This window comes from Molothrus ater, chromosome 3 (genome assembly GCF_012460135.2).
Source record: "Molothrus ater isolate BHLD 08-10-18 breed brown headed cowbird chromosome 3, BPBGC_Mater_1.1, whole genome shotgun sequence".
NCBI classification, from domain to species: Eukaryota; Metazoa; Chordata; class Aves; order Passeriformes; family Icteridae; genus Molothrus; species Molothrus ater.
The window spans coordinates 69,430,998-69,456,626 of record NC_050480.2 but is presented as its reverse complement, the minus strand read 5'-3'; the positions used below and the strand labels follow the sequence as shown (position 1 = coordinate 69,456,626).

At 37.8% G+C, this 25,629-nt stretch overlaps 1 protein-coding gene across 2 annotated transcripts in view; it reads right to left on the bottom strand.

Moving 5' to 3' along the window:
• PDSS2 (decaprenyl diphosphate synthase subunit 2) overlaps positions 1–25,629 on the bottom strand; it is a 126,407-nt gene that overhangs the window by 62,675 nt on the left and 38,103 nt on the right. For both annotated transcript variants that reach the window (XM_036379955.2, XM_036379956.2), the window contains one exon: positions 2,468–2,599. In XM_036379955.2, coding sequence (XP_036235848.1) covers positions 2,468–2,599 — 132 coding nt within the window. The remainder of the gene's footprint in view (positions 1–2,467; positions 2,600–25,629) is intronic.

The window sequence follows — 25,629 nt, the reverse complement described above, 5'->3', positions numbered from 1 at the left end:
GGGAAAAGAAAGACTGGGCTGGTGCAGTTGCTGACAAGTACTGGAACAACTTAGCTCATGCTCAGATTTCAGAAATGCAATTAATTAATCACTACTAAGTATCCTAAAATCAAGTCAGCCATATCCCAGCTAATAGTCCACAATATAATGTTCACAGCACGTAAGTATCAGGCAGTGAAGATGCTCATTACAGTGCCAGAAATAATATTTCCAGCAAAACATTATATATAAAGATGAAGTAATTATATGGCATGGCAACAAAAAGAGCTGTATAGATTACAGCTGAGCTGAAAATCTGTAAGAATCTATTTCCAAAAAATACTATCCAAAGCTGGAGACATATAAGCAATAAAAGATTAAGCATATTTCTTCACTTCATATCACTGAGGGATATATTTTGCCTTTGGTACATATGTCAAATACACACAAACCATATATAATTACATTGCAACCAAGATAGCAGACAAAAATGCACTAATGGAAAACAACATCCTTTTGTTCGTCTTCAGGAGAGGGCAGTTTGTAAAACACTGCTTGTAATACATGTTAAAAATATCACAAAAAACCTTTAAGATCACAAATTTACAAGCTGCCTATTCTCTTAGCTATATACAATGGAGAAATGGAAATCAGAAATTAGACTCACATTTAAATAAGTGCAGTTGGAAAAGTACCTTAAATAAAGAAAGAACTCCAAAGCCAAAATCCACAGTGACTTCAGTAGAGGGCAAGAACTGACCATTATGACACAAAATGAAAAAATGCAGCGGCATATTTGCTTGTATTTACACCATGTTACAGGACTTAAAGTGTCATTGAAAACCCATTCAAATTAACAACTCCACAGTCATCACTTTTGCAGACAGTAATGAACCTTAAGTGAACCTGTGTGGGCGTATTCAAAACTGCTTTGTTTTTGGCGTACCTTTGTAACTCTGAAGTAGATATTATAATGGCTATTGACTTGCTCAAACTTAGATTATTAGGCTAGATTTTCAGCTGGTTGAACTGGCATCATTCCAATGATGTCCATTTACACCAAATGGCTCATTATTAATTCAAGGTCTTATTTGCTCCTTAATGAATACTTCCACTAGTCACCTTCCGAACGGCAGCTTTAAATGCTCAAACTTTACCTCCATGGTCAGAATCACCATACTCAAGAACTTAGTTATCAAAAAAATAATGCTTTTTCTCTCCTTTTATGAGGCATACTTAAGGTAAAATTTTTTTAATCATTTACAAAACAAACTAAAATACCTCCTGCACCATAATTAACTAACTAGAATTATGCTTTCATACAGCATCATTTGCATATAAATATAAAAATTTTACAACCCTAAGGGGACATTACGGATGAAACAAAATAAGAATGGAATTAAACAGCCAAAAGGACAACACAGCTTTCCATAACAAGCCTGCTTTACAGCCTCGTCCTTTTTCTTACTTATTTCTGCCTGTACTAATTCATATATATTTTCCTTCTCTGCTATTTTAAGATACTACACAGATTTTAATTTTTTTTTCTGTTTGGTCTTTCCAATTCTATGATACTACTTCTGCATTTTGAAACAAAACAGGATGCAAACATGTCACAACAGGATGCAAACATGTCACTAAGCTTGTGCATCTTCCTTTAGTGTATTATAGAGGTCAGAAACACAATTAACAAAAAACACAACAGTCTTGTTTCCTCAACCAAGCAACACACAATTTTTCAAAAGGTTTTTAAAAAGTTCAAAGTTTACAAATTTTCAACATTCTGCATAACCTCTTCTCACTCATGACTTGCTTCAATAGAATAGTTCACTATCAAATATACAAAGGAGAGCAACCACTGATTTTCATTACTGACGTTACTAGATTAAGAAATTTAGTTTAAAAGCTTACAAAATATTTAGGAACTTAATGAAGCTGAACTATCTCAGTGAGAGCCTAAGGAACCATAATGGTAGGCTCAGTAAACCTGCTGTGACACGTGGGAGGTAAAAACTTTATTCTACACTGCTGCTGCATGGGAAAACACCCTCCAAACAGGCTATACAAAAACTTCTGTGCTCAGTGAGACCAACTGGTGTCCCGCAAGGCTGGCATCTCACTCGGAAATTTCTAGTAAACAGGTGTACTCAAATAACATGGGAGGAAATCAAAATGAAAATACTCTGTTTAAAAATGTTTTCTAGCATTGGGGTTTTTTATTCTGAGTACCTCTTAATGTAAACTTTCAACTAACTATCTCGACCCAAATGTTTTCAATTCGGTAGTGCCCAAAAACCCACAATTAGATACAATAAGAGTTACACAAAGAGTAGGAAATGGTTTTCACTGTGGAAAGCTTACAATAAACGTGAGGAACAAAGCTTCGTGATTAGGGAAGTATTGATTTTCCTTGACAGGTGAACAGGCCACTTAGCATGCTTTGATACCACCAAGAAATTGCCCATCAAATATACCCTAGCATACATACCTGGAATAAATTCCACTGACCATGTCGTGCTGGAAAGAGAGCTCTGCCGTACTGGGTCCAGCAGCTTTGGAAATAAGCAGTACAACCAAACCTCGCATCTGTAAATTGTTTCGGCTATCATAGACAAAACCCCTGAAACAGAAGGAAAAAAAAAAGACATATTTTCACAATCCATGTTCACTGGTTGTACCAAAGTGGAAAAAAAGACTTAGACCTCAGGCTGCCATCCATCCATCAAGTCTTTAATATTCATGTTAGCAGGGAAATAAGTTGCCATTATGAATCATGATCTTCTGTTATCTTTTACCTGACACTTACAATGAAATCCTACTGCTGCAGAGAAAAACAAGTATTTAGGATTGAATTAAATCTTGATTATTTTCAAGGAGCAGCATGTCTCTTGCATTTCATGTCATGCACAAGTCAGGTGTAACCCAGTGAGCCTGGCAGCTCAGGATACCCCATGCTCACAGCAACCCTGAAAGCACTAGAAGGGAGATTCTATCTAACTTCCCAAAGCAGAAATTTTTTTTTTAGCTCAGCCTATCAGTACTTCCCAGCCACTCAAACCCATGAAAGATTGCACTGCTCAGATCTCTGCTCAAGGGCACACACACTGTGGTCACGTGGCATGCACCTTTATTTTGTTTACTGGCTACAGGTAGTGAAGGATTTTAAGGAGGAGGGGGACAGCTGCTTGCCTTCAGCATTCTGTGAATCTGTAACCTACATATTTCTATTCTCACCAAACACACAAATATATAATGTGTTTTTTACCATGCTCCAATATACAGTTAACAGAATGCAGCCAAGGCAGTTATACACTTAAAACTCTATAGATTTCCAAAATCAGTCACAATGAACATTAAGCTACCCAGGAAAAAGACAGAAAATATATATTAATGAATAATACATAGTGTGTATGCATCCTGGACACAGAATTCTTAATTGTTTGTGGTGATGTAAGTACTTCTCTGGCTTGAACTCCAATTGACCACATTACTCACAACCACAGAAGTTATACAGATGATGCAACTGAATTAAAATATATTTCCTCAACACTATTTAAAACTCCATCATTTTTAAAGAAAAGTAGTTTTCAGAAAAAAATTGGTTTTTTCCACCTTGTATGTGGTAAAATCAGAGTGTATTACTAAAGGCAGAGATATAGTGAGAAATGAATAATGCTTTAATAAAATAGCAAATTATAGTGATACTCTGAACAATCAAAACACTTTGCTTTTTCACGCCCAGTGCTCTACAGCTTGTCAAGCGACAGGATGTTACAAAAGTAGACATAAAAAGTGCTCATCACAGGAACATGGAGCACTGGCCTCTAAATAAGCCACTGCCTAGACAGACACTAGAAGCGAAGCACTTTCACCTGATTTGGACCAGGTAAGGAACAGAAGAAAATTACCTGTGTTGAAATACTCAGCGTGTAGCAATAGCAAAAGCAGTGTTATGGGCTGTTCAGGGGGTTTCCAACACCACTAGCAATGAATACCTTACGTTCTTAGCAGGAAACTGTAAATGAAAAATGCAGCTGTGGGTGGGGGGAAGATCAGAACATAAAAATCAAGTAATAAGGAGCAGTATGTCTATCATTGCTACACCTAATCATACAGCCTCGACGTTACATATGGTTTGGATGTAATTTTAGACAGGATTTTCTATGAATTACCAACCAGTAGTCAAAGTTTAACTCCATTTTCAAAACATGTTATGTTACTGACATGTATCATATCCACACTAAAGCAAACCGCATTAGACTTGAAACAAATAAAGCCTCCGGTGATCATCCTTTAGACACCAGAAACTACTGCAGCTACTTGACATGGCTTCAGGGGTCACATTCACATTCTGAATTGAGCTCCCCAGAGATACCCTGCACAAGTAACAGCAACACAAAAGTCTTCCAGATTGTGCAATTAGTCTTGATGGGTATGTGGCAGGAGACAGGTGCCTCCAGGGAAAAAAGTGAACTAAGAGCAACCCAAGTGAAATTGCGCACACAGAAAAAAGATACATCAAGCTGACAGTCTTTTGGAAAACCTCCGCTGAACAACACAAGCGCATGCATAGGGAACCCAAAAAAACCCCTCAATCATTAGCACAATTTTGCTTCCTCTTAAGTTTACAGGCTGGGTATCTGCAAATGACATACTTCATCCTCGGGGGACGGCATACCAGAAAAAGGCAGGAAAGTCAAACACCTCTAGGATTCCGTTTTGGAATTCAGAATTCGGGGGAGGGAAAGGCATTTACTCTAGATATTATCCGTGTGGCAGAGCAACCCAGTTGAAAACTGGCAGATTCACAGTTTGAAATACAGCACAGTGTTCTCAACAAAAATTCCCAGGCTGGAGCGCAGGGGAGAAGCGCCGGGCTGCGACACATGCGCGGTGCGACAGCGCACACGCGCAAGGGGCTCGCACCGCCCACGCGCCCAGTGACAGCGGCTAATGGCTCATGCGCTGCAAATGACACCTCCCGCTGCCAGCGCCCGTCTGCTGCGCGGAATACAGCAGGCAAACCTTTCGCTCGGGGCTTTGTGCAGTGCTCCACGTGTGCGGCTGTTTCAGTAGAACTGTTACACTTTTATTATAACAAAAATCTGCTATTCATCGCAAGCGTCATTTGTATTTAGATATTTAAATACCACAAAGATTTTTAAATTATTTGCATGAGACAAAACCACGTTCCTAGCACTTTTTTTTCATTATATTAAACTGTGAATTTAAACAATAGAGAGGAAACATGGATACTGTAACAGTTACCATAAGGAAAAGCTGGACACAGGGATAATTTCATGGTACCAAAAGGCAGCAAAAAACTCCCTGCACAGGCAACTATAAAGTCAACTGACTCTGCAAGTAGGTGTAGCAGAAGAGACCATACTCATGGGTGGTAGTGCTAATTCAAATTTAATTATGAAGAATGCAGAACAAATTTCCTAACAGAACTGATGTGATAAGGTATTTTGAGAGACAAAAAGGGGGTTTTAAATGTTTAGCTTATTATAAATGGATAATGAGATGACTGACTCTTGCAATAAAAAGATAACTATTGTGTGAATATTAAGAAAACTTTTAGTGATGTACAGTTATGTTATTGTAGTTTAGATGTCCTCTGTTCTCCCCACGGTTCCCTTTCCCCCCCCCCCGTACTGTGACCATCAGACAACCTGGGTTGTCTAGGATAAGTAAAAAGAAGGCGTGCACGTGTCCCTTACCTGGGGCACTTTGGGAATGGAAAAGCTTGCTGCTTTGGGGGTGCGGCATGGCAACACCTGATCTCCAATCAAGTTACAAGAAAGCAGTCTCCACCGGTAAATGGCAAAGAAGAGCTGACTGACAGATTTTGGGAGGGGCCAGGGCTGGCTGATGCAACCCCCCCAGGGGTATAAAAGATGGAATATCCATCTTGAAGACGAACCAGGCACATGGTATGCACGAGGGGCAGCTCCTGGCGCTGCAGCTTTTTCCTTATGTAGTCTTTTGTTGTATTTTTGTTAAGGTTTAATAAACCTTTTTAAATTTTCAAAGTGACCAGTTGTTTCTCACAAGCTAAACGTCGTTAGTATTTCCCGAAAGTTCTGCTCATGACCCAAGCAAGCAGGAGCTGTGGGGCTTGCAGCCCTTTCATCAGTTACCCTACAGGAGCCCCTCCACCCCCAGCCAGGCGTGTTTGACGGCCACAGGACTGCTGGTAAGGGCTGAAGCAGACCGATCACTGTTCTCCTCACCTCCTCTGGTGATTTTTACCCTTCATTTCCATGCTTTCTATCTTGTCCCATTGACAAGATCAATCGCTTTGTTTCAGGCCATACACAAGCCCCGTGTAGTGTACAAGGGGAAGGAAAACAGAGAGGAATTCCATTCCCCTACCTTCCCTGTTCAGCTGTCAAACAAAAGGAGTGGGAAAAAATGATCTGTCCACACAGCTCTAATGAAAAGCAGCTGGGAAAGTCTATAACACAACCAAAATCAATTACACTGATGAAGAAGATTTATAAGCACAGGATAGTGTCGTTGAAAACCCAGGCTAGTTTTAGGCTGAATTACAAACTATTCTGAAAGAGAAACCCCTCAATTCAAACTGACAATCCCAGATGTGACAATATAAACAGAGTTTTCAGTCTGTAACATCTCAGGAAAGCACCTTCCATTTTGCTCAATATAGAAGGGTTATCAGGATGCACTCACAGTTACAGGTGCAGGTACCTTTTAAAAATAACACAACCCATTTTGTCGAAATTAATTATAACAGACAATTCTATAGCTATCACTAGAGGTAAGGCATGGAGCTACTTGGCAAGATTCTTGGCTTCCTTATTAGAAATGCAAGAAATACCAGCCTCAGGGCTTTTATCCAATTTGCTATATTAATGACTTGTCAGAAGTAAATAAGAGAAAACTCTCTGACATACTCATTTTTTAAATGGATGTTAAACCACTGTATTATTGATATGCATATCTGAATTATAGGATTCACCATCTGACCACATGATCACACTCAAATATGAATATATTTAAACACTGAGAGCATTCAAAGTTATACATTTGGTATATGCTAACAGCAATCTATAGCAACTTGTTGTCACCTGCTACTCAAGTTTCGAGTACTTATTAAATATCCCTTTGCATATCTCTTCAGAACACATTAAAAACCCTGACCCATTCCAACTTCCACAGCTAGATCTGTAGAGGAGAATCAGCCTTGTCATGACATGTGCTTTGAGCATGATTCAGAAGGGGAAAGGAGACACACTTACTTCACATGGAGAGAACAGCATTAAAAACTGGGATTCAAATTAAATACACAGCTGACAGGAAATTAGAGAAGAGGGGATGCTCTGCCACCCACATGCCATCTCAACTCAAAAGCCCACTAGGGGTTGCAGGTGAGAACATGTGTTTTAGAAACTTATTCTTGGGTTTGGACAACTAAACATCTCTTTGCATATGGAAAATGAGTATTGAGGTTTGGGAAATTTCCTTACCTGAAAAACAGGCTTGTGAAAAATGGGATGGGGCTCATCACCATTATGTAACTGACTGGTAATTAAAGAGTTTATCCAGCAAGGGCAGACCTGTCCAATGAGTCACACCAGGCTTGGAGGAATTGATGTTCCTGTCCCACATTGCAGGAATATGCTCTTAGATCAGGTTACAAGGGAGTCTTTAACAGCTCCCCTGCCCTACCTGCATCTGAGAATAAGGGGTCTCACCCCATCAGCTTTGTGAAGCCAGTCACAAAGAAACACAAGGTTTCACAAATGAAACAAGATTTCACAGACAAAACACCAAATAAAACTCTGGTGTGAAAAAGACAGGGACCGGTCTCTGCACTAGCTTTTCATCCAAAAGCAAAAAAATTAAAAAGGTAATTTAGAAGTGTGGCTTTCACTTATGACACAAGGAAATCTTTGTAACTTAGTCATGTGAAGACAAGAATGGTTGTGGTCCTGTGAGGAAGTACTTGTCTGAAATCTACAGGCAGAGTAACTGAAAAACTAATACAGAAAATGTTGTATCTGTGCTTTCACTCGGCTACACTTAGGCTTAGGAGTACATGGGAATGAATTGAAACCAAGGTCTTCAGTAAAAAAACAGGCCTCAAAATGCTCAGTTCCACAACAGCTGCAGCATTTTTTGGAATGCAGAGAGCTGTATAGATTTGAGTACCTTTTCTTCCATTTATGAAGTCTCAGACACCTACTCAGTTGGAGAGAGTGACTAAAGATCATTGTACAAAATTCAGGTGTTCAAAAGTCCCCAAAATCCAGAAATAAGAGTGTGTCTTTAAAATATTATATATATTTTTCACAAACTGAACAGAAATACAAAGGTGGTCTTTGTTGTTTTATTTTGGAAGAAGGTTGCGACAGCGTAGCTTCGCGAACAGAAAGCTCCTAGAGGAAAACTCCTGGGGTCCTTTACAACTCAAAGTGACTCCAACTGCTCAATTTTCATGGGGTATTGCTTACAGGGAGAAATATTTCTTAAATAATGGAGAAAATTCCATCCAAAGTTTCATCACACTATTGTTTATTAAATGTGATCTTCACAGGGACCGGGAGAGTGGAAAACTGCAGTCCCAGGTAGGAGGCAGGAGGCACATGGAATTTGGTGTAATTGCATCATTCCCAGAAGTCATTTATCCCAAGATAAAGTCTTGCACATAGCTTTTTCAAGAATCTCAAGGAAAAACCACAGCACCCTTCAAGACTGGAAGAGAGACTGATCTCTTTCTGGAACAGCTACATGCACTCATTTCTTCAGGCTTTAGTAACTATCCCAAATATTGCACTACTTTTGAGAAAAAATTGCAACAGCTTCTAAAACACAACAATGATCAAAAAAGATGAAGCCTTCCAGGAAACTATAAAAGTCAGAAGGTTGAATAAAATTGTGGGGATTCAAATGGGCAAACCCACAACACCCAAATCTTAAGTTTAAGAAACTACAGGCTGTGGATCAAGCACAAAAAAAAATACAGATACTTGGCCATGGTAACTTGGAGTTAATTGTAACTGAGCACTTGTAGCTCCTAGAAATCAATACAGGCTTCGAATTCTTGAAATAAAAAACCACATAGTTTTCCCTGGAGTCTGTAGAACCCTATTTAGACACTTGTATTAGTCTACCATTGAGTGCTGCTACGTTTATTTGATTTCCCAAAAAGGCAGAGGTTATTTGAATCATTCCCCTATGAAGATCAGCTACATAGATGCATATTATTTACAGGGGTTTTGATGCACTTATTTCCTTTAGGGTAGGGTTTTCCTTAGGATCAATGGGACGAGTTACTTTTAAAAACAAAACCAATAAACAAACAAACAAAACCAATCCACTAAAAAAACCCAAACCAAACAAAAAAGCCCAAAAAAACAACAAACAAAAAACCCCAACAACAACAAAAAAGCCCATACTTAAACAAATCCCATTTTTTCTGCAAAACTTATCTGGTTAGATGAAGGCAAAGAAGAAAAAGATTTGCTTGGAGAGAAGAAAAGAGCCAAATGCACAGAACAGTTTGACACTGAGCATGAAAAAGGCTGTTTTGAGGCTGCATGGTCATCTAAGATCTGAAAAATACCTATTATGGACACTGCAAAACTGCACTGTAAAAATAAAAGGCAGCTATAATTTGTCACACATTTGTCTCAAAGACATTGATTATTCAGTAAAATAATTATTAACTACTATTATTAGTTTAAGTAATTCTACCCTCCACCATGAGATCCTATGAGTGGTAGAGGCAAAAAGGACCACTTTAAGAATAACAGTAAAGGCACCACACAGGAAACAAACCACCAAAATGTATTTTTAAACCAACTGCCAGTCTCCACTGTTTTTCCTGGTCAGGAACTTGATTTGAAATGTGATGGGTATAGCAGGCAAGCTAACATGAAAAAATGCAGTTAGTGTCTGAGTGCAATTACTTTGACCAGGAGTAGCTTGCAGGTCTGGCACCCTTATTTTTCTAACCACAAATACTTAGACAGAAACCTAAATTTTGTGTGTCTGATTTCTCCATCAATATTTACTTTATTTAAACTTTGTGGGAGGTCTAACACCCCACTGCCAACCAGTATCAACAGGTGGACTCAAGCACAAGACTACTTTTCTGGGAACAGGCTCTCTCAGATGCAGGAATAATCTGCTAAGTGAAAGGAATAAAAATATTTTGGAAGAGTTCAGTGAATGACAGAAAGATGATTGGCTTCAGAAGGCTAATGAATTCAGACACCTCTGGAGGTTCAGTGTCACTTCAGCAATATTCAGCATTTGTAGAGCCTGTCATAAAAATGTATTTTGCATTAAATAAACTTTACTAGGAAAATGTAACAATGAAAAAGGTCAGCTCTGGGCCATTATCTCAGACTGAAAATGCTCACAGCTTGTTTTACAAATGGATGAAATAAAAAACGGCAAAAATGTTAGCCTATGTATTGCCATGGCAGAATGATATAAAAAGTTCCTTTAACCTTCCTTACTGAATAAGATTTCTAGATACAACTTCACTGATTTTCAACATTATTCAGATGAATTAATTACTAATATTTCTTCCCTAAAAACACTGAAGGCTCTTGACTAGTAGTGAGAAAGAGGTTCCAAATTTTGTGCTTCAAGAGACTGCTCTCCCTTCAAGTAGCTCAAGCCAAACACATGCCAAGAGTGCCATAAACAAAAAGCTTTCTTCTAGGTAGAAATAAAAATTAGGTGGTTGAAACCCAACCAACAGCATTACTCCAAATGCAGCACCTCCACAGTGTCACTACTTAGTAGAGTTAGGTGTTTATATACAGCAGAAGCCTTTTGTAAGCCAGTGGGGGGAAAAACACCTTAAAACATAGTGGATGATTAGCACAAAGTGCAAGGCAGCAATATGAACATACAGTCCCAAATGAGAAAAAAAAATAAACACTTCCAGACTCTATGACGAGAGTATATACTTCTAAATACTATACCTAAGGGTTTTTCAATAGTTCAAAGTAATCAAAGCAAACTTTTTAAAAAATTTCAAGCCAAGAGTGGAGACCACAGACAGACTTTAACTCTTAACAGTATTATCTTCATTTGCTGTTTTTCTCTAGACTTCTAATTCCAGACAGTCTTTTTTTTTTCAGTGAGACCCAAGTGGCCAACTCTGAAAATTGAGATGAATCTGGGATTTTACTTAAGGTTACGGAGAATTTTCAATGTGACCTCCACCCAAATTCTGCATTTGTCACTCCACTGTGTCAATATCACAATTGGGCTTGTTGATCTGAACTAAAACCCCTCCTTTTACAAAGATCAACCTAAAACCCAACAAGTATCTGTCACCTTTTCGTGGATGATTGCTAAGCATCAAATAAGCTCATGAAGGTACCAGCAGCATGCTTTAAATTTCTCAAGTCTTGAAAGAAGATACAGAGCAAAAATACTGGAAGTAGTTTACAGCAAAACAATTGTTAGGAAATATAAATCACTAGAAAACTTTAGATATTTTCAATTCTCTTTTTCCTCAGAAAATGCAAGACTTCAGAAGGCCTGAGATTTTAAGCAAACACTTGTGGGTTTGGAAATGCTGGTTTCCATGGCAACCAGTAAGGTCTTCTTTATATAGCATTATAAACAGATGGTAAAGACCAGTCATGTTTGCTTCTTTGCCAACATATCAATAGAACTGCTGTACTACTCTATCTCTTGTATTAGAGTTATTAAGTAACTTGGGTATTTGAGCAACAAAATCTACAAATCAGACTTGCTCAACTACTATGGGTTTTTTCCATAAACACATGAAGACTCTCAACAGTAAAGTCACTGTAGTCTATATAGGCAGATTTCTTTGGCAAAGCTTTTTATAAATGTTTTCTCAGCACTCGCCATGTAGGGTACATTACTACCACAAATATGAATCTGACAGGGATTAAAATAATGAATTCAAACAAGAAATAGAAATCTGAGTGTTTACATCCACTGGTACTAAAGTGTACTTCAGAATTGTATTGCATTTGGAATTATTCAGAGAAGATATAGTGAACTGTAAACTCATCTTCATTATGTCATAAAAAGTAGAGGTTATTCTTGCTGGCAATTTGTAAAAGAAAGAAAATCTCTTTGCATTTAAATCTTTCAGTTACAGCCATGGCACACGATATACAAGTGGTTTCTTTTCCACAGATGGTTGGTAGTATCAAGAGAATTTGATTTGGTACAGCATTCAATTTGGTACCTCTCTAGAAAAGTCTGAAGTACCAACTGCTGGCAATGCAAGCTAACATAGATTTTTGCTACTGAATTCAGCTAATTCCTCCAGTGGTTTAGTTGTTTAGTATGTTTTGTGCCAAAAATGAGGGGAAAAAGAAAAAAATAGAGGAAAGGTTGAAGCAGAACTCACATCAGGTTTTTTGACTGCATGTCAGGAGTCCAAATCACACATTTCAGATCAAAGTATTCCCTCCATTCTAACCAGATTAGAAATTATTTTATTATCAAATACTGTAAAAATATCAGTATTTCTAATCCAACTTCCTCTGAAATTCATGCTCTTTCCATGAGGGCTGGCACATAAATTCTCTACTGCTTATTTTTGTTAACTACTTTGTGTGAATTTTGTGGTTTGGTGGGTTTTTTTCCACTGAACAGCAGCATCTCAAGGACAAATGCAGTATCTAAAAACTTATCTTTATAGCAAGCACAAATTTCCAGGTCCACTCCTCTCCAATCTGCTCCCAGTATCACACCAGTTATCACTAATAAGCGAGATTCAAAAAAATCACCACACAACTCAAAGTTCTCAAAACCCACTCAACTTCATAAAACAACCAATAATACATTTTGGAAATGTGTGAACTACTAAAGATGTGACTATATTTGGCAAAGATCAAGAGGATAACAAGCATTCAGTATGCACAGAGAAGCCAGAAATGTGCTAGGGTATGGATGAGAAGTCTTCCTGCACATCAAATGAGACTGCATTAAGCAACAAGTTCTACAGATAGTTAATCACACACAATTTTTGTGTTGGTAGTTGTATGTTTTTCTGTTTGGTACCAGGCAATCCATGCACAAATACAATCTAACAGTGGGGTCAATTCCACCAAAATTCCAAGAGTTACCAGCAGTGCTTAAGCTGTAGATACCTAAGATTACTTAGCATAAAATTCCTTGGGTGGTTTGGTTGCACAGCCTGTTCAGAAGCACACATTCAGATGACAAGAAGTGCCTATTGTTGTCTACATCTTCAAGGATCAATCCACTGGCCACTGCCATGGTCAACATTCCAGCAACCCCAATACACCTTTGTCATTTCAGGATACTGTTCTTCACCTGCTGACTACACCAAAACTCACCATTTCCATGCTCCATGTTTTATGTTTTATCATAAAACATAAATCAAGTTTGATCTTTGAAATATGAACTTGGTCAATAGCAGTGAATGAGGGTAACGTTAGGGAACTTTTAAACAAGTCAGATGTGCACCCACGAGTGCTGAAGAAACTACCTAACATTATTGCCAGGTCACTCCATGATCTTTAAAAAGTCATTGTAATCAGGGGAGGTTCCCAAGGACTGGAAGAAAGCATCACTCCTATGTTCAAGAAGGGCAAGAAAGAAGCTGGAAAGCTACAAAGACAGTTGAAAGGTACACAGGTAGGGTAAAACTTTTAACTAGTACTCCCCTTAAATCAGGTTACAATTTAACACAGTCCCTTTCAAAAGAGATGGCACTGCAGAACAAGCATTGTGTAAAGGACCTGAACTTCAGTTTAGCAAGTTTATGGAACAGCACTAAATTCAGAATGGGGTGGGGAGTGAAAGGCAAAACCATGTTTTTATCACTGAAAAGGACTGCAGACTTCACCTGTAACACAAGAAAACTCAGCCCTCACACCAACTGCTTTATTTGGACTGGACATAACACAAAAAGATTCTAAGACAGAACACCAACACAAAGAAAGAGTAGGAGCTGCTTTACTGAAATTACAGAGTTATTTGGGAAAGGTGTTGATGGTACTGACCACCCCAGTTTTTCCTTGACTGCCTGGTGCCAGAGTCTGGAAGGCAAGTTAAGAAACTTAAGTCTGTAGGAATATCTGGAGTACATGAGAAAAAACTGGCAAGAGGAAGTAGTGCTGGAGTGTGAAGCAGGAGCCTAATTTCTCCCCACAACTCCCAACGATTTTGACAGCATGGCAAACAAGTAGAAGGCAGCACTGCTAACAGAGGCGTAAAAAGAGCCACTCTAGAACTGCAAAAAGAGAACACCTTACTGAAATGTCACTCTTGGAGTAGCAGCATGAGTGAAAAGAAAAATGAAAAATGGATGCCACGCCATCCTTTGTAAATTTGCTTCGAAGAAGCAAATCTACAGCTTCAGCTACCTACAGTACAAGGAAAACAGTATTCACTATACAAATCAGGCAGCATTGGAAAAACCTCCAAGTAACCATTGCAATAGGAGAGGTGAAAATAGAAGAATTTTCTTTAGGTAATCTGAGAATACAGATTTTCCAAGGTCCACCACATAGGGAAAACTAGAGAGCCCACGGTGAAACTGCCAGAAGCAAAACCGTCCCAGAATTAAGAGTCACAAGGAAGGAAATTTAAGTCCCAGATCTGATCCTGCCTCCAAGAGATACAGAAACAAATAAAAACAAACTGGCAGGCTCTGACAAAGGAATACAGCACTGATATTATACACTTGCTGAGACAAAGTACAATAGAAGTGAGGAGAGAGAAACCCAAGACATACATGCACGAAGATAACTATTTTTTTTTACATTAGTTTACATGTGGGTTTTTTTATTATTACATAGATTATCCAGGTATTTTACTCTAACCTGGCACACATCTTGCCATGCAGTTCACAACAGTAATAGCTTCTGCAGACAGTAACTCAGAATAGGATCTGAATTTTCAGCAGTAGCCTAAACAAATCTTAAAAGATTCTAGAACTTGTTACATGAAAATGTCAACTCAAATTGCTACAGGAAGTCCATCTTATTTTGAAGAGTATCTGTGTCTTCTTTAAAGACCTAAAAGCATCTTTATACTTAGTATTAATAATATTAACTCTTAGAATCTTAAATCTTAAAAGATTTCTAATTTTTCTGGAATGAAGATCAACAAAATGCTGCTTTCAGTCATGCAATATAATATTATCCAAACCAAAAAACACCCTGCCAACAAAAGAAAACAAATCTTCTGAGAGTAATTCTGTATGTATTTTACATATTCTTTAGTTATATCAAAAGCACACTGTTATTATTGTCAATGACAAAAGGCACCCATCTAAAGCTATAACTTACTTGAAACTATGAAAATTCCCAGGCTTTTTATTCTCCTGGGTGCACTGACATTTCAAGAAAAAAAAAAGAGCAAATGCAATTATGAAAAAAAAGAGACAATGATTTCCAGTGTTCCATTATTTTATCTTTGGGTTTTCCAGTTATATAAGCCACCTCTGTAATGAAGTACAAATACTCTTTCATGACTGCCTCTTGCAATACTCCCAAAATATTAAAGCAGAACCTTAAAATAAATAATATATAAATCACCACCACCCTCTGAAAAACCAGAAGTGTTCAAAAAATCTATAACTATAGCACAAATCTGGCAGTGCTACATCTCATCTGAGGAAAAAATTACTCAAATGTCAGATTTCAATATCTTTTTTACACTTCCATCCCAAATTTATCAGGTACTATGAAGCGGTTTTTCCCAAATGATACTCTGTCAATATCAATAAAGTGCTGACTTGCAGAAACAAGTTAACAAGTTACCTGTTAAAATCGGTTTTTCCTCCACCAGTTTTCCAGCTGTTCCTTTAGCTAAACACCAACTATGCCTGACCTCACTTAGTTCACAAGAGACCATGGAAAAGAAGACAAAATCCAATATACACATTGCCTGATGTGCTGTGACTTGATTAATCACAATGATGCTAATGACATTCTGCTTATGACATGCAACTACAAATGTTCCCGTAAGTAAGTATGAATGAATTTGAGAGAACTACCATCTCAGCACAACCAGACAGCCTCGAAACTCCTGCTTCAATTTCTACATCCTTTTGTAAGATTTCATCAACAGCCATTTTGTGCTGCTTACACATAAAATCATTTGATTGAATTTCTGTTTGATATGATGAATGAAAACCTCTATACATAATTTCAGTCTGGGAAAAAAACATTGATTGCATGATCAAAATTTTAAATTTATGATGGGTGCCAGCCTGTTCCAGTCTTCTATTTGGCTATCCTTGGTCAAAACAATATCATGCATTCAAATAAAATTTTCTTAGCACTACACTTCTTGCAATAGTGCTGCTTATTAGCTCTAATGTGTAGATATCTAATTACTAAGTTTCTTGTAGAACACAAACATCAGGGCAAATACTTCAGCAGAAAATACTTCTCATACACTTGACTTTTAAAAATAATATACTTTTTAAAAATAAAGAGAGAGAGCATGACAAAAGTGGTAAAGAACTTTTTTTTGTTCTATGTTACCTTGCATCTGAAGGACAGAACTTAATTTTGGACCATAGAACTTCTAGCAAAGAACTTCTAGCCAAAGAACTTCTAGCAAAGTTGCTAAGCTTTCACCACAAATCCAATAGTCCAGTTGTATCTTTACTGCAGTTTGCTGGCAAGTTCTTGAGTATGCTGTGTTCCCTCCCATGCCAGCAGCAGGATACATTTTAATACTTTGAGGAACCATATGCACTTTCCTTGGGATATGTTAGCACAAGAAAAAATGAAAAAGGTCGTTCTCATAAGTGAGCCTAATTTGCACATACAAGCTTGCAGCCAAGGAATATGTTTGTGTGCTACAACATTTTTTCCCCCATCCCACTAAACATTTTTTTTCTGTACTCAAGCGCACTTCATCTGTGATTTCAATTTGCCATTGAAAAAAGCGTATGTAAGATGAGCTGCAAAATTACAGGATCGTAAATTTAAATGTCAAAATGTAAATGAAAAATGTACAGATATCCAAGAAGCATGCCACTGGAATTATACAGAGCTTTTAAGAAAAAACCCTAACCCAGTACCACTACCATTGCAACATACAGTGCTCTCAACAATTTACTTTGCCTATCAGCTTTGCTTTTGCTAGTTGGCAAATACTGCTTTTTAGCATTGTTAGATGCCAGTCCAAAAAAAATCTCAGTGATTTCATTTTCTCTCCTCACCAGACTAGGAGGTAGCCAGCTACAATGCTAGAACCTTTCAGTGCCTCTAGGTCTGTGCTCAGACATCTCCTTCCTGCCCATGAGGCCAGCCACAGCAGATCCTGAGGTTTCTAAAATGAAATGTGATTTGTATTTTGTGGTGAAGTATGAGTGATCAGAAACAAAGAGTAGGCAGAAAATGAAGAAATTAAATTCTCCACTAAAGCCCAGTATCTGTTTCTGTGCTTTATTGTATTTTGGTTACTCATTCCTCTAGAAAAAAAAGTAAGAATTATAAATGTCCTTCCTTTCATGACAAACTTCTGCAGAGACATGCAAGCCTGCTGTGAGGAAACTGAAAATACTTTTACTTCATTGAAGAAAGCAGAAACTGTAAAAAAAAGAAAAATCCAGACACAATGAACAGTCTGACCCAACACAAGATACAATTCACAAAAATGTCTGTATATGCACTTCTCCCCCTCTACATTCTTCCTTAACACCTGAGCCTCTGGAGAGGTGCTTATGTGGAAAGACAAGTATGGATCAACAGCCTTCTGCCACAAACATTACTCTGTCTCTCAGAAGGTAAAAAACACCCAAGAACACACATAGATAACTGTTTTCTATGACCCAGATAATTCTTTAGATACACCTTTAAAAACCAGAGATTAATAAAAAGGCTATTCGCTATATATTGAGGCTTAGCCTGACTTTTCTGTATAACCAGTAAGGCAAGCTTTCAGTTCAACCCTAACAGTCTTAAAAGTACCTTACTAGAACTTTAATGAAAAGCTGATAACACCACTGCAAACTTTATTCCAGATTTCACAATTATTGTCCTCCTTAACTTTACCAAAATTTACAGATTCCAAGAACAAACCTGGGTCTTTGCACACACATTCACTCCAAATGGTCTCCACTCCCAAAGCAAACTTACAAGAGCTTTGTTGTGTCAGCAGACCAGAGGCCAGGCAGTGCCTCCTAAATTTTGACAAGCTCCCCAGCTTACTTCCTCTTTCACCATATAATAAAACACTGAGGATCAGGCTTTTAGTAGCAAGCCACAAGGAAAAAAAAAAAAAACCCAAACAAACCTCAACCCCTGAAATCTTGAAATCAGTTACTAGTCAAGTCTGCTACTCTTTCAGGACTGGAGCAAGACAACAAAGAAGATAAAAATCAAATGATCCTTCAGGCCCATGGTGTGGTTTGCACACTTTTGCAAGACCAACATCCTCACTACAGAAATTGATTTCTGCTGAGTAGAGCTACAGAACAGAATGATAGCGACATGGTGACACTTTTCAATACAATAACATTTTTGGAGAGAACCACAGTTTTGCCCATCTTGGACAGAGAACAAACTTCAATTGACTGACAGTCTGTTCTATCACAGAGAAGACTATATGGTTACATTAACTTACACAGAGCAAACGTGCAGAGAATGATGTCCTTAAAGAAAAAATTTCACGTTCTCAATCACCACAAATACGTAAAGAATCAGCCATTGCTTTGAAAACAAAGTAACTTCTGAGGGCACTGTAACATTATAGTAGGATCTAGAACAATACTAAATGCTAACTAAATTTAAGGACAACAGTGGCTACCAGTTATATTCACTGAGCAGAACTTGGGATCAAATCAAAGTGCGTAGTCTTTAAGTAATCAGATTCTTGCTCTAGACTTAATGACTGCAAATGAAAATTCAACTGTCAAGGGTGCATCTGACAGCTATAGGTAAGTCAGCCATCTAAAAATAAGAATTTGCAAATGTTAATAGACTGTGTATAGGAAATGTCAATCCTGGTGCAAACTCTCAACAAGTAAAGTTTAATTAGCTCCCCTTATTGACCTTCTTAGAACTGACACCACAGAGCCTATCTTTTTATCAAAAAAATAGAAACAGTATATTCGTCCTTCATATTAGACAGAAATCGGGTGCCTTTGTTAACAGGAAATTTCTAATGCCATCTAGAGACTCGAATGACAATGTCCTGATTTAATGTAAATGCTTCTTCCAGGCAACAAAAGAGAGGACATGCTAATTTCTGGTCTGTTACATCTGCTAATTTTAACATAAAATTGACTAAAATATACTGTCCTCAACCAGAGTTACAGTGCATTTCCATGCATTAGGACAAGCTCTCTTTCCAAGACTTCATATTAAGATAAGCAAAATATCCCACCATCTTTAACCTATATTTGCAAATACTATGAGTCACAATGATTTGTTTGTAGAACTGGTGTTCCAATTTTATCAGGTCTATAATACTTGCAGCAGCACCAGAACCACAAATTTTTAAAATATTCTTTCTTTAAAATAACGCAAGAAGCATATGACAGCATTTATATGATAACATCTAAATATGAACATCTCAATTCTTTTTTGTCAGTCAATAATGCTGCATGAAGTTTACCACACACATCTTCAAAAACCATAAAAACAAAGACTTGGGAGTTTGTAACACTTTGAGTTCACTCTGAAGCAGAGGAGCACATCAAGCAAAAAATTCAAATGAGCTGGTATAAATTACAAGTAACGTATATAATATGTAATTCCAGGTATATCCAGAGTCATCAAAATGTCAGACTCTGATGACTTAAATTACTTCAATTGAACAATTTATAAAACAGCACAAACTCCTTCTTTTTACATAATTTCCCTTTTTCATCATATAGAAATTATGTAGTATTTTTATATCTACATAGACTATGCTTGTTATATTCAAATACAATAGTAGCCATGAACAGAAACACTTGGAATAGAATTTTAATCTTGCCCTATATTCTGTTATTGAAACCACTGTAGTAAATATACAGCGTGCTAATGCAAAAATAACTGATCTTGGGAGTTTAATTCTTCCTTTGAGTCAATGGTCTTCTGTCAATTTCACAAGAAAAATGGTTTATAGTGATACCAGCTTTCCAGTTTTAGGCTGAAGTGCTTGTAGCAGTCTCTTAGAAACCTCTCTTTTCAGGGAAGTTTTCACTTATGAGATGAGTAACTTATGAGATGAGCAGAGACAGGAACAAATACTCCCTTGCTAATCTTGTATTTCCTCCCAATTTTGCAGAGATAGTAGCTGCATCCAATAACTCTAACAGAATGATGAAGCCTGTGTGGTTGTACTTATTTGCAGGACTGATATAGCTGTAAGATAAAGTACCATTAAATGAAAGAAAATGAGCTCTTTCCTCAAACAGCAAGGGCTTGGTGCTTCTGGTACACTGTCTTGTTCTTGGGGATCTGCTACAATCCTGTTGTTAGTCTGCAGCTAAAAAGAATACCAAAAACATTTGTTGCATTCTATTATTTCATCTAAGAGGGTAGCATGACTATTCCAAGAATATGTACAAGACTATAAGCACAACATCAGCAACTCCTGAATGTTGAAGGTCCAGTCATGTATCTTACTACTCTTATTTTTAAACAAAAAAAATTCACACAGAATTTTCCTGAATTACAAAGGTAGAGAAAAAAGGGAGAGAAAAGACTTGTTTAACTACACATCAACAGGATGCTGCTCTTGTAAATAACATGTGTTAAAGCACAGCAACTCAAATTACAGCTTTCCCAACACAACCTAAATCTCTTTCCTGCTTCTAGGAAAGTGCCTTTTATAACCAAGGGTTATGAATATCTAAGTATATTGGCTAATGTTACAAGCCACTGCAGGTCAGTGATCAGCAATTCCATTTCAGTGCAAAACAATTAAAATGTTAGTGGTGGGCAGTAAGTAAGTGTGTTCTTAAGCCCTACTGGTGACATGGGATGTCACCATCCACACTAAGGAATCAAGCAAAGAGATTTTTTTTTCAAGAGGACCAAAACGTCCATTACACATAGGCACAGCTAACATTCCACTGGCTTTCCTTGCTTTCCTCCTGTACCCTATTCACAGAATTCTCTATTCATCAGGGCTTCTTCTATTGGAACATATACAGAAAGGATTAATTCAGTTAGGCATAGGAGACTACATATCACATCCTGAGCATCATCAGGCACCAACTGAAAAAATGACAACTGTTTTCTCTTACAAGAAAATGGAGTAAATTGAAAGATGAAGTTTATCACCAAGAGCTAAAGAGCAGTGATACAAAAAACATTTGCTGACCCAGGAAAAATGTTCAGCAAGCTGGCCTGCAAAGTGTTATCACAGTAACTTGCTCTCCACGTCAGTATAGCAGTGGCAGCATCAGTTTTGACTTTTCCTTTCCCAGGGCTACAAAGAACCACAAAGGCAAGATGTTCACAAGATGCTGCTTTGGGGACCACAGCTACAGGTCTTTAAACTACTCATGTCTGCAGCTATAGGCAAACACCACTTAAGAGAGCAATTTTAAATAATTGGTCTGTTCAGAAAGGACCAGAATATGTCTAGAATAAAACCACTTTTATTCTTTAAGAGAGTCTACACTCTACTCCAAAACAGCTGTTTGCTATAGTTATGCCAGTCAATTGCTGTGCGTAGATAAAGCACCACCACTATGGAGGCTCCTACTAAAAAAACCCATCAAAATTCTACTGCCAGCAAAGCATGCTCAGTGTCTTGTGTGTTAGGTTTATGTGGGGAGTGGGAGTTTTGAATAAGTTAGTTTTTCATTTAAGCAATGGATAGGCTGATCCTTTTATCTCCTAGGCCAAGGGCAAAATACTTTCTATTACTAGATGTACTGTACACGGTTATGTCACCTGCTAAGTGCAGCAGAAATTTTTCCCGATGTAAAAATCAATGAGCAGAATTTGGATAAAAAATTATTGTTGGAAGTATTGATGAATGCAACAGAGAGGCAAAAGCTCAATTAGAACTTAAACTGGCCACTTCTGTAAAGGGTAATAAAACTGTTTTTATAAATACATATATAGCAAAAAGAGGGCAAGGAAAACTTCCATTCTTTATTGGATACAGTGGGGAGTGTAGTTATCAAGGAAAGGCTGAGGTATATAACAACTTATTTGCATCAGTTTTCAACAATAAACCAGGTCGTCCTCAGGACAATTGGCCTCCTGAGCTGGTAGATGAGGATGGAGAGCAGAATAGCCCCTCTGTAATCCAGGAGGAAGCAGTTCTGTGAGTCCTGTGAGGAGCAGCTGAGGGAGCTTGGGGCTGTTGAACCTGGAGAAAAGGAGGTTTCAGGGGTGACCTTATCACTCTCTACAAGCACCTGAAAGGAAGGTGTAGCCAGCTGGGGCTGGTCTCTTCTCCCAGGCAGCAAGTGACAAGACAAGATGACAGAGCCTTAAGCTGTGCCAGGGGAGGTTTAAGGTGGGTATCAGGAAGAAGCTCTTCACAGAAAGAGTGATTTGGCATTGGAATGGGCTGCCCAAGGAGGTGACCATGTGGGTCACTGTCCCTGGCAGTGTTGAAAAGATTGGATCTGGCATTCAGTGCTGTGGTCTAGTTCACATGGGGACTGGTTGGACTCAATCTCAAAGGTATTTTCCAACCTACTTGATTCTGTTATTCTGTGAATGGGCTTACACTGCTTTTTCTTCAGCTATAGAACCTACATGAGTCTCAAGAGGTGTTGAAAATACTTTCAAGTAAAGCTGTTTCAGATGAAAACAGAAGGGTGGGGTTTTTTGAGTTAAAAGGTAAAAAAACTGCAACAAAACTACAAGTGTTCTGTAGTTCAGACTTCACCTACATTTTTACAGAAGCATGTTTCTTCAGAGTAAAACTGGTTATTTTCCAGACCAAAACTATGTTTTCAAAGCAAAGTCAAGGAACAGGAGAACTTGGATGGGATTCTGGCCATAATATTAACAAGAAAATAAAATCCAAAAACTACTGTTACTTCACAGTAAAGCTACAATGTTTTTCTGAATCTTTTCAATAATTCCCCAGGGATACTGCACATAGCAAGTGTATCATTAAATCATCCATATTACATTATGAAATATCTTTTATGTCCAGAGATACAAAGAATTTTCAAATCATTAATGGCTAACTTGCTAACATAGTTTTGAAGTCCAGTTACCAATGAAGACTTTGTTACCTCACTTTTCACTTTGTCATGGCTGCATGAAAAGCTATGGCATAAATCCATTCCCATTTGAAAGCAGTTTACTTGGTATATTTATTTCTAGCTACAAAAACTAGACTGAAGTGTTGGAGATTTTGAACCACACTCAAAATAAAGGCATAAACATACTGAGACTACCTGGCACATACCACCACTAGCTAAACTAAGTTATTTGCAAGTGTGGGATTTAAAGCTTCGCACAAGGAATTTTTTAATAACTTGTGAAACCAAATTTCATGCTAGCTACATGTCATTTTGCAAATTTAGAATGTAGCTGTATAATTCTTAGTTTCATTACATTACACATTAATTGAAACAAGGTAGTGAAATTCCTGCTTTTCAACTACAGTGGTGAAAAAATGAACTTCAAAAATTTGCATGAACTTCTGCATGTGACTTGACAGTATAAGGTACAAATTTTGCAACTGATATCTCAAGCTGCAATGACCTTTCACTGCAGAACACACAGTAAGGAAAGCACATGCCATGCAAAATAGAAAAAAGCAAAAAAGCTGCTACTCACATTTTCAAAGGGAAAGTTCCAAAAGTGCATTGCCACAACAACTACTTCAGCATACAAACTGACAGTTTATTTCTTAAGCTTATCTAGAGTACTTTCAGAGGAAATTAACAAATCTATGAATTTACAGAGTGCAGAAAAAACAAGTGTCTCAAAACTGGATATTTCTTTGTTCTAAACTTCAAGCCCTGAGTACTGAATCCCCAATTCAGTGACCTTATTTGGAGTCGTGAAGGAAACAGACTTCTGAATTGAAATCATTTTCATAGTGGGTAATAAAAATTACACAAGTTTAAAGAAATAGATGTGATATTTAAGATGTAGCTCACTCAATACCACAAAGGCAAACGAAATTAAAACTTTAGAACTTCAGACACTAGCATAAGTTGTTACCCTGCACATTTACAATTCAGCATAATTTTCTCACAATGTCAAAAGGGGAAAAAAGAAAAAAAAAGCCCTTGTGGTGTTGGTACTAAGTTACTGATCCCTTTTTATTTTGGGGATTGTTCCTAAAACTGTTTGGACTGTAAGTTACTGAAGGCGCTGCCCAACACCGAGCAGATGTTTAGTGCTGAACTTCAGCTTAAATTTCTAGCAGGTGACAACCACTGCTGCCACAAGCACTTTTGGTTTGTCCTCCTTTGTTCTACCTCCAGTTCCTTGCCTCCCCCAACAGCACAGGATGTAAACACAAAAGCAAGTTACAAAGAGTTAAAAAGTTATTACTCAGCCAAGCTGTGATTCCCGTCCACTTTTAGCCTGAGGCAAACCTAGGCTAATTAGACTCGGGTTAACCTGCAATGAGAAAAGGTCAAGCTACATTGCATTATTTTGCATTTGCTTTGGGCTAGATGAATGTACATTATTCAGTGTTCACAGCTCATCTTATGAGCAGTAACCTCACTGCACACCCTTTACAAACAATTCTGGTTTGTAGACTCAATCCCATGTGTTGAGATAAAATACAGTTACAGTACACTACCACTGGCAATACAATGGCAAGAACCTGAAAATTAAGCACGCAGTTTTGCTTTCCTGGTCCTAAAAAAAAAACAAACAAAAACAAACAAACAAGCAAAAAAACCCCAAAACACACCCCATTATTGTACAGCTAAATACATGTTAAAATCATGGAAGGAATCAACAGAATTTCCACTGTAAGCACCACTGGGAGACTGTTTAACATCTGCCTACCTCTTCTCATGTAAGATTTAAATTTACTTTGTTGTTGAATTGGTAGAAAAACGACACTGTTTTTGTAAGTGTAGATTATCATTTCAAGTGAGATACTCCTACAACCTGCACCCAAATGAAAACTGAAAGTAATTTCATGACAGCTTGGAAAGTTCCACTTACTTAAAGAGAACAGACTTTTTCCATTGAAGCATCCTTCAAATCTAGGAGATTCAAATGCCCATTTTGTAAGTATTTTATTCTATATGAATCCACACATGTCTTTGGAGGCCCCAAGGTGAGCTCAGTAGTCCACAACCAGGAAAAATCTCCTCTGCTCCCTGTCAGAGGTCTTAATTTTTTCATTTTCGAAAGCTATTGCAGAAACCTTTTGAACAATATGGAACATGTTGAACAGCAGAAGGTGCCGCAGAAAAAGAAGAAGAAAGAATGGGAGGAGAGAAAAAAAAGTGAGGAGTAAAAAGTGTTTTAAGGGAGTTGGTTCTTTGTCTTCAAAAGAAGTATCTCTTTTTACAAAAATCCATCAAAACATCATCCCATCAGGCCACAATTCTGAATACATGGTCTCTTTGAGGGTTCAAGAGAAAGTAAGAGGAAATGAGAGTGGCTCAATTTACATTTTAACTAGGAATCCACACAGGGAATGCCCCCTGTCTCTCTGGCTCCAAGGCCACAGAGCAATCTTCCACTTTTATCAGCTGGTGCTTCTCTCTTTGGCTGAGTGAAAACTGTGTGTCAG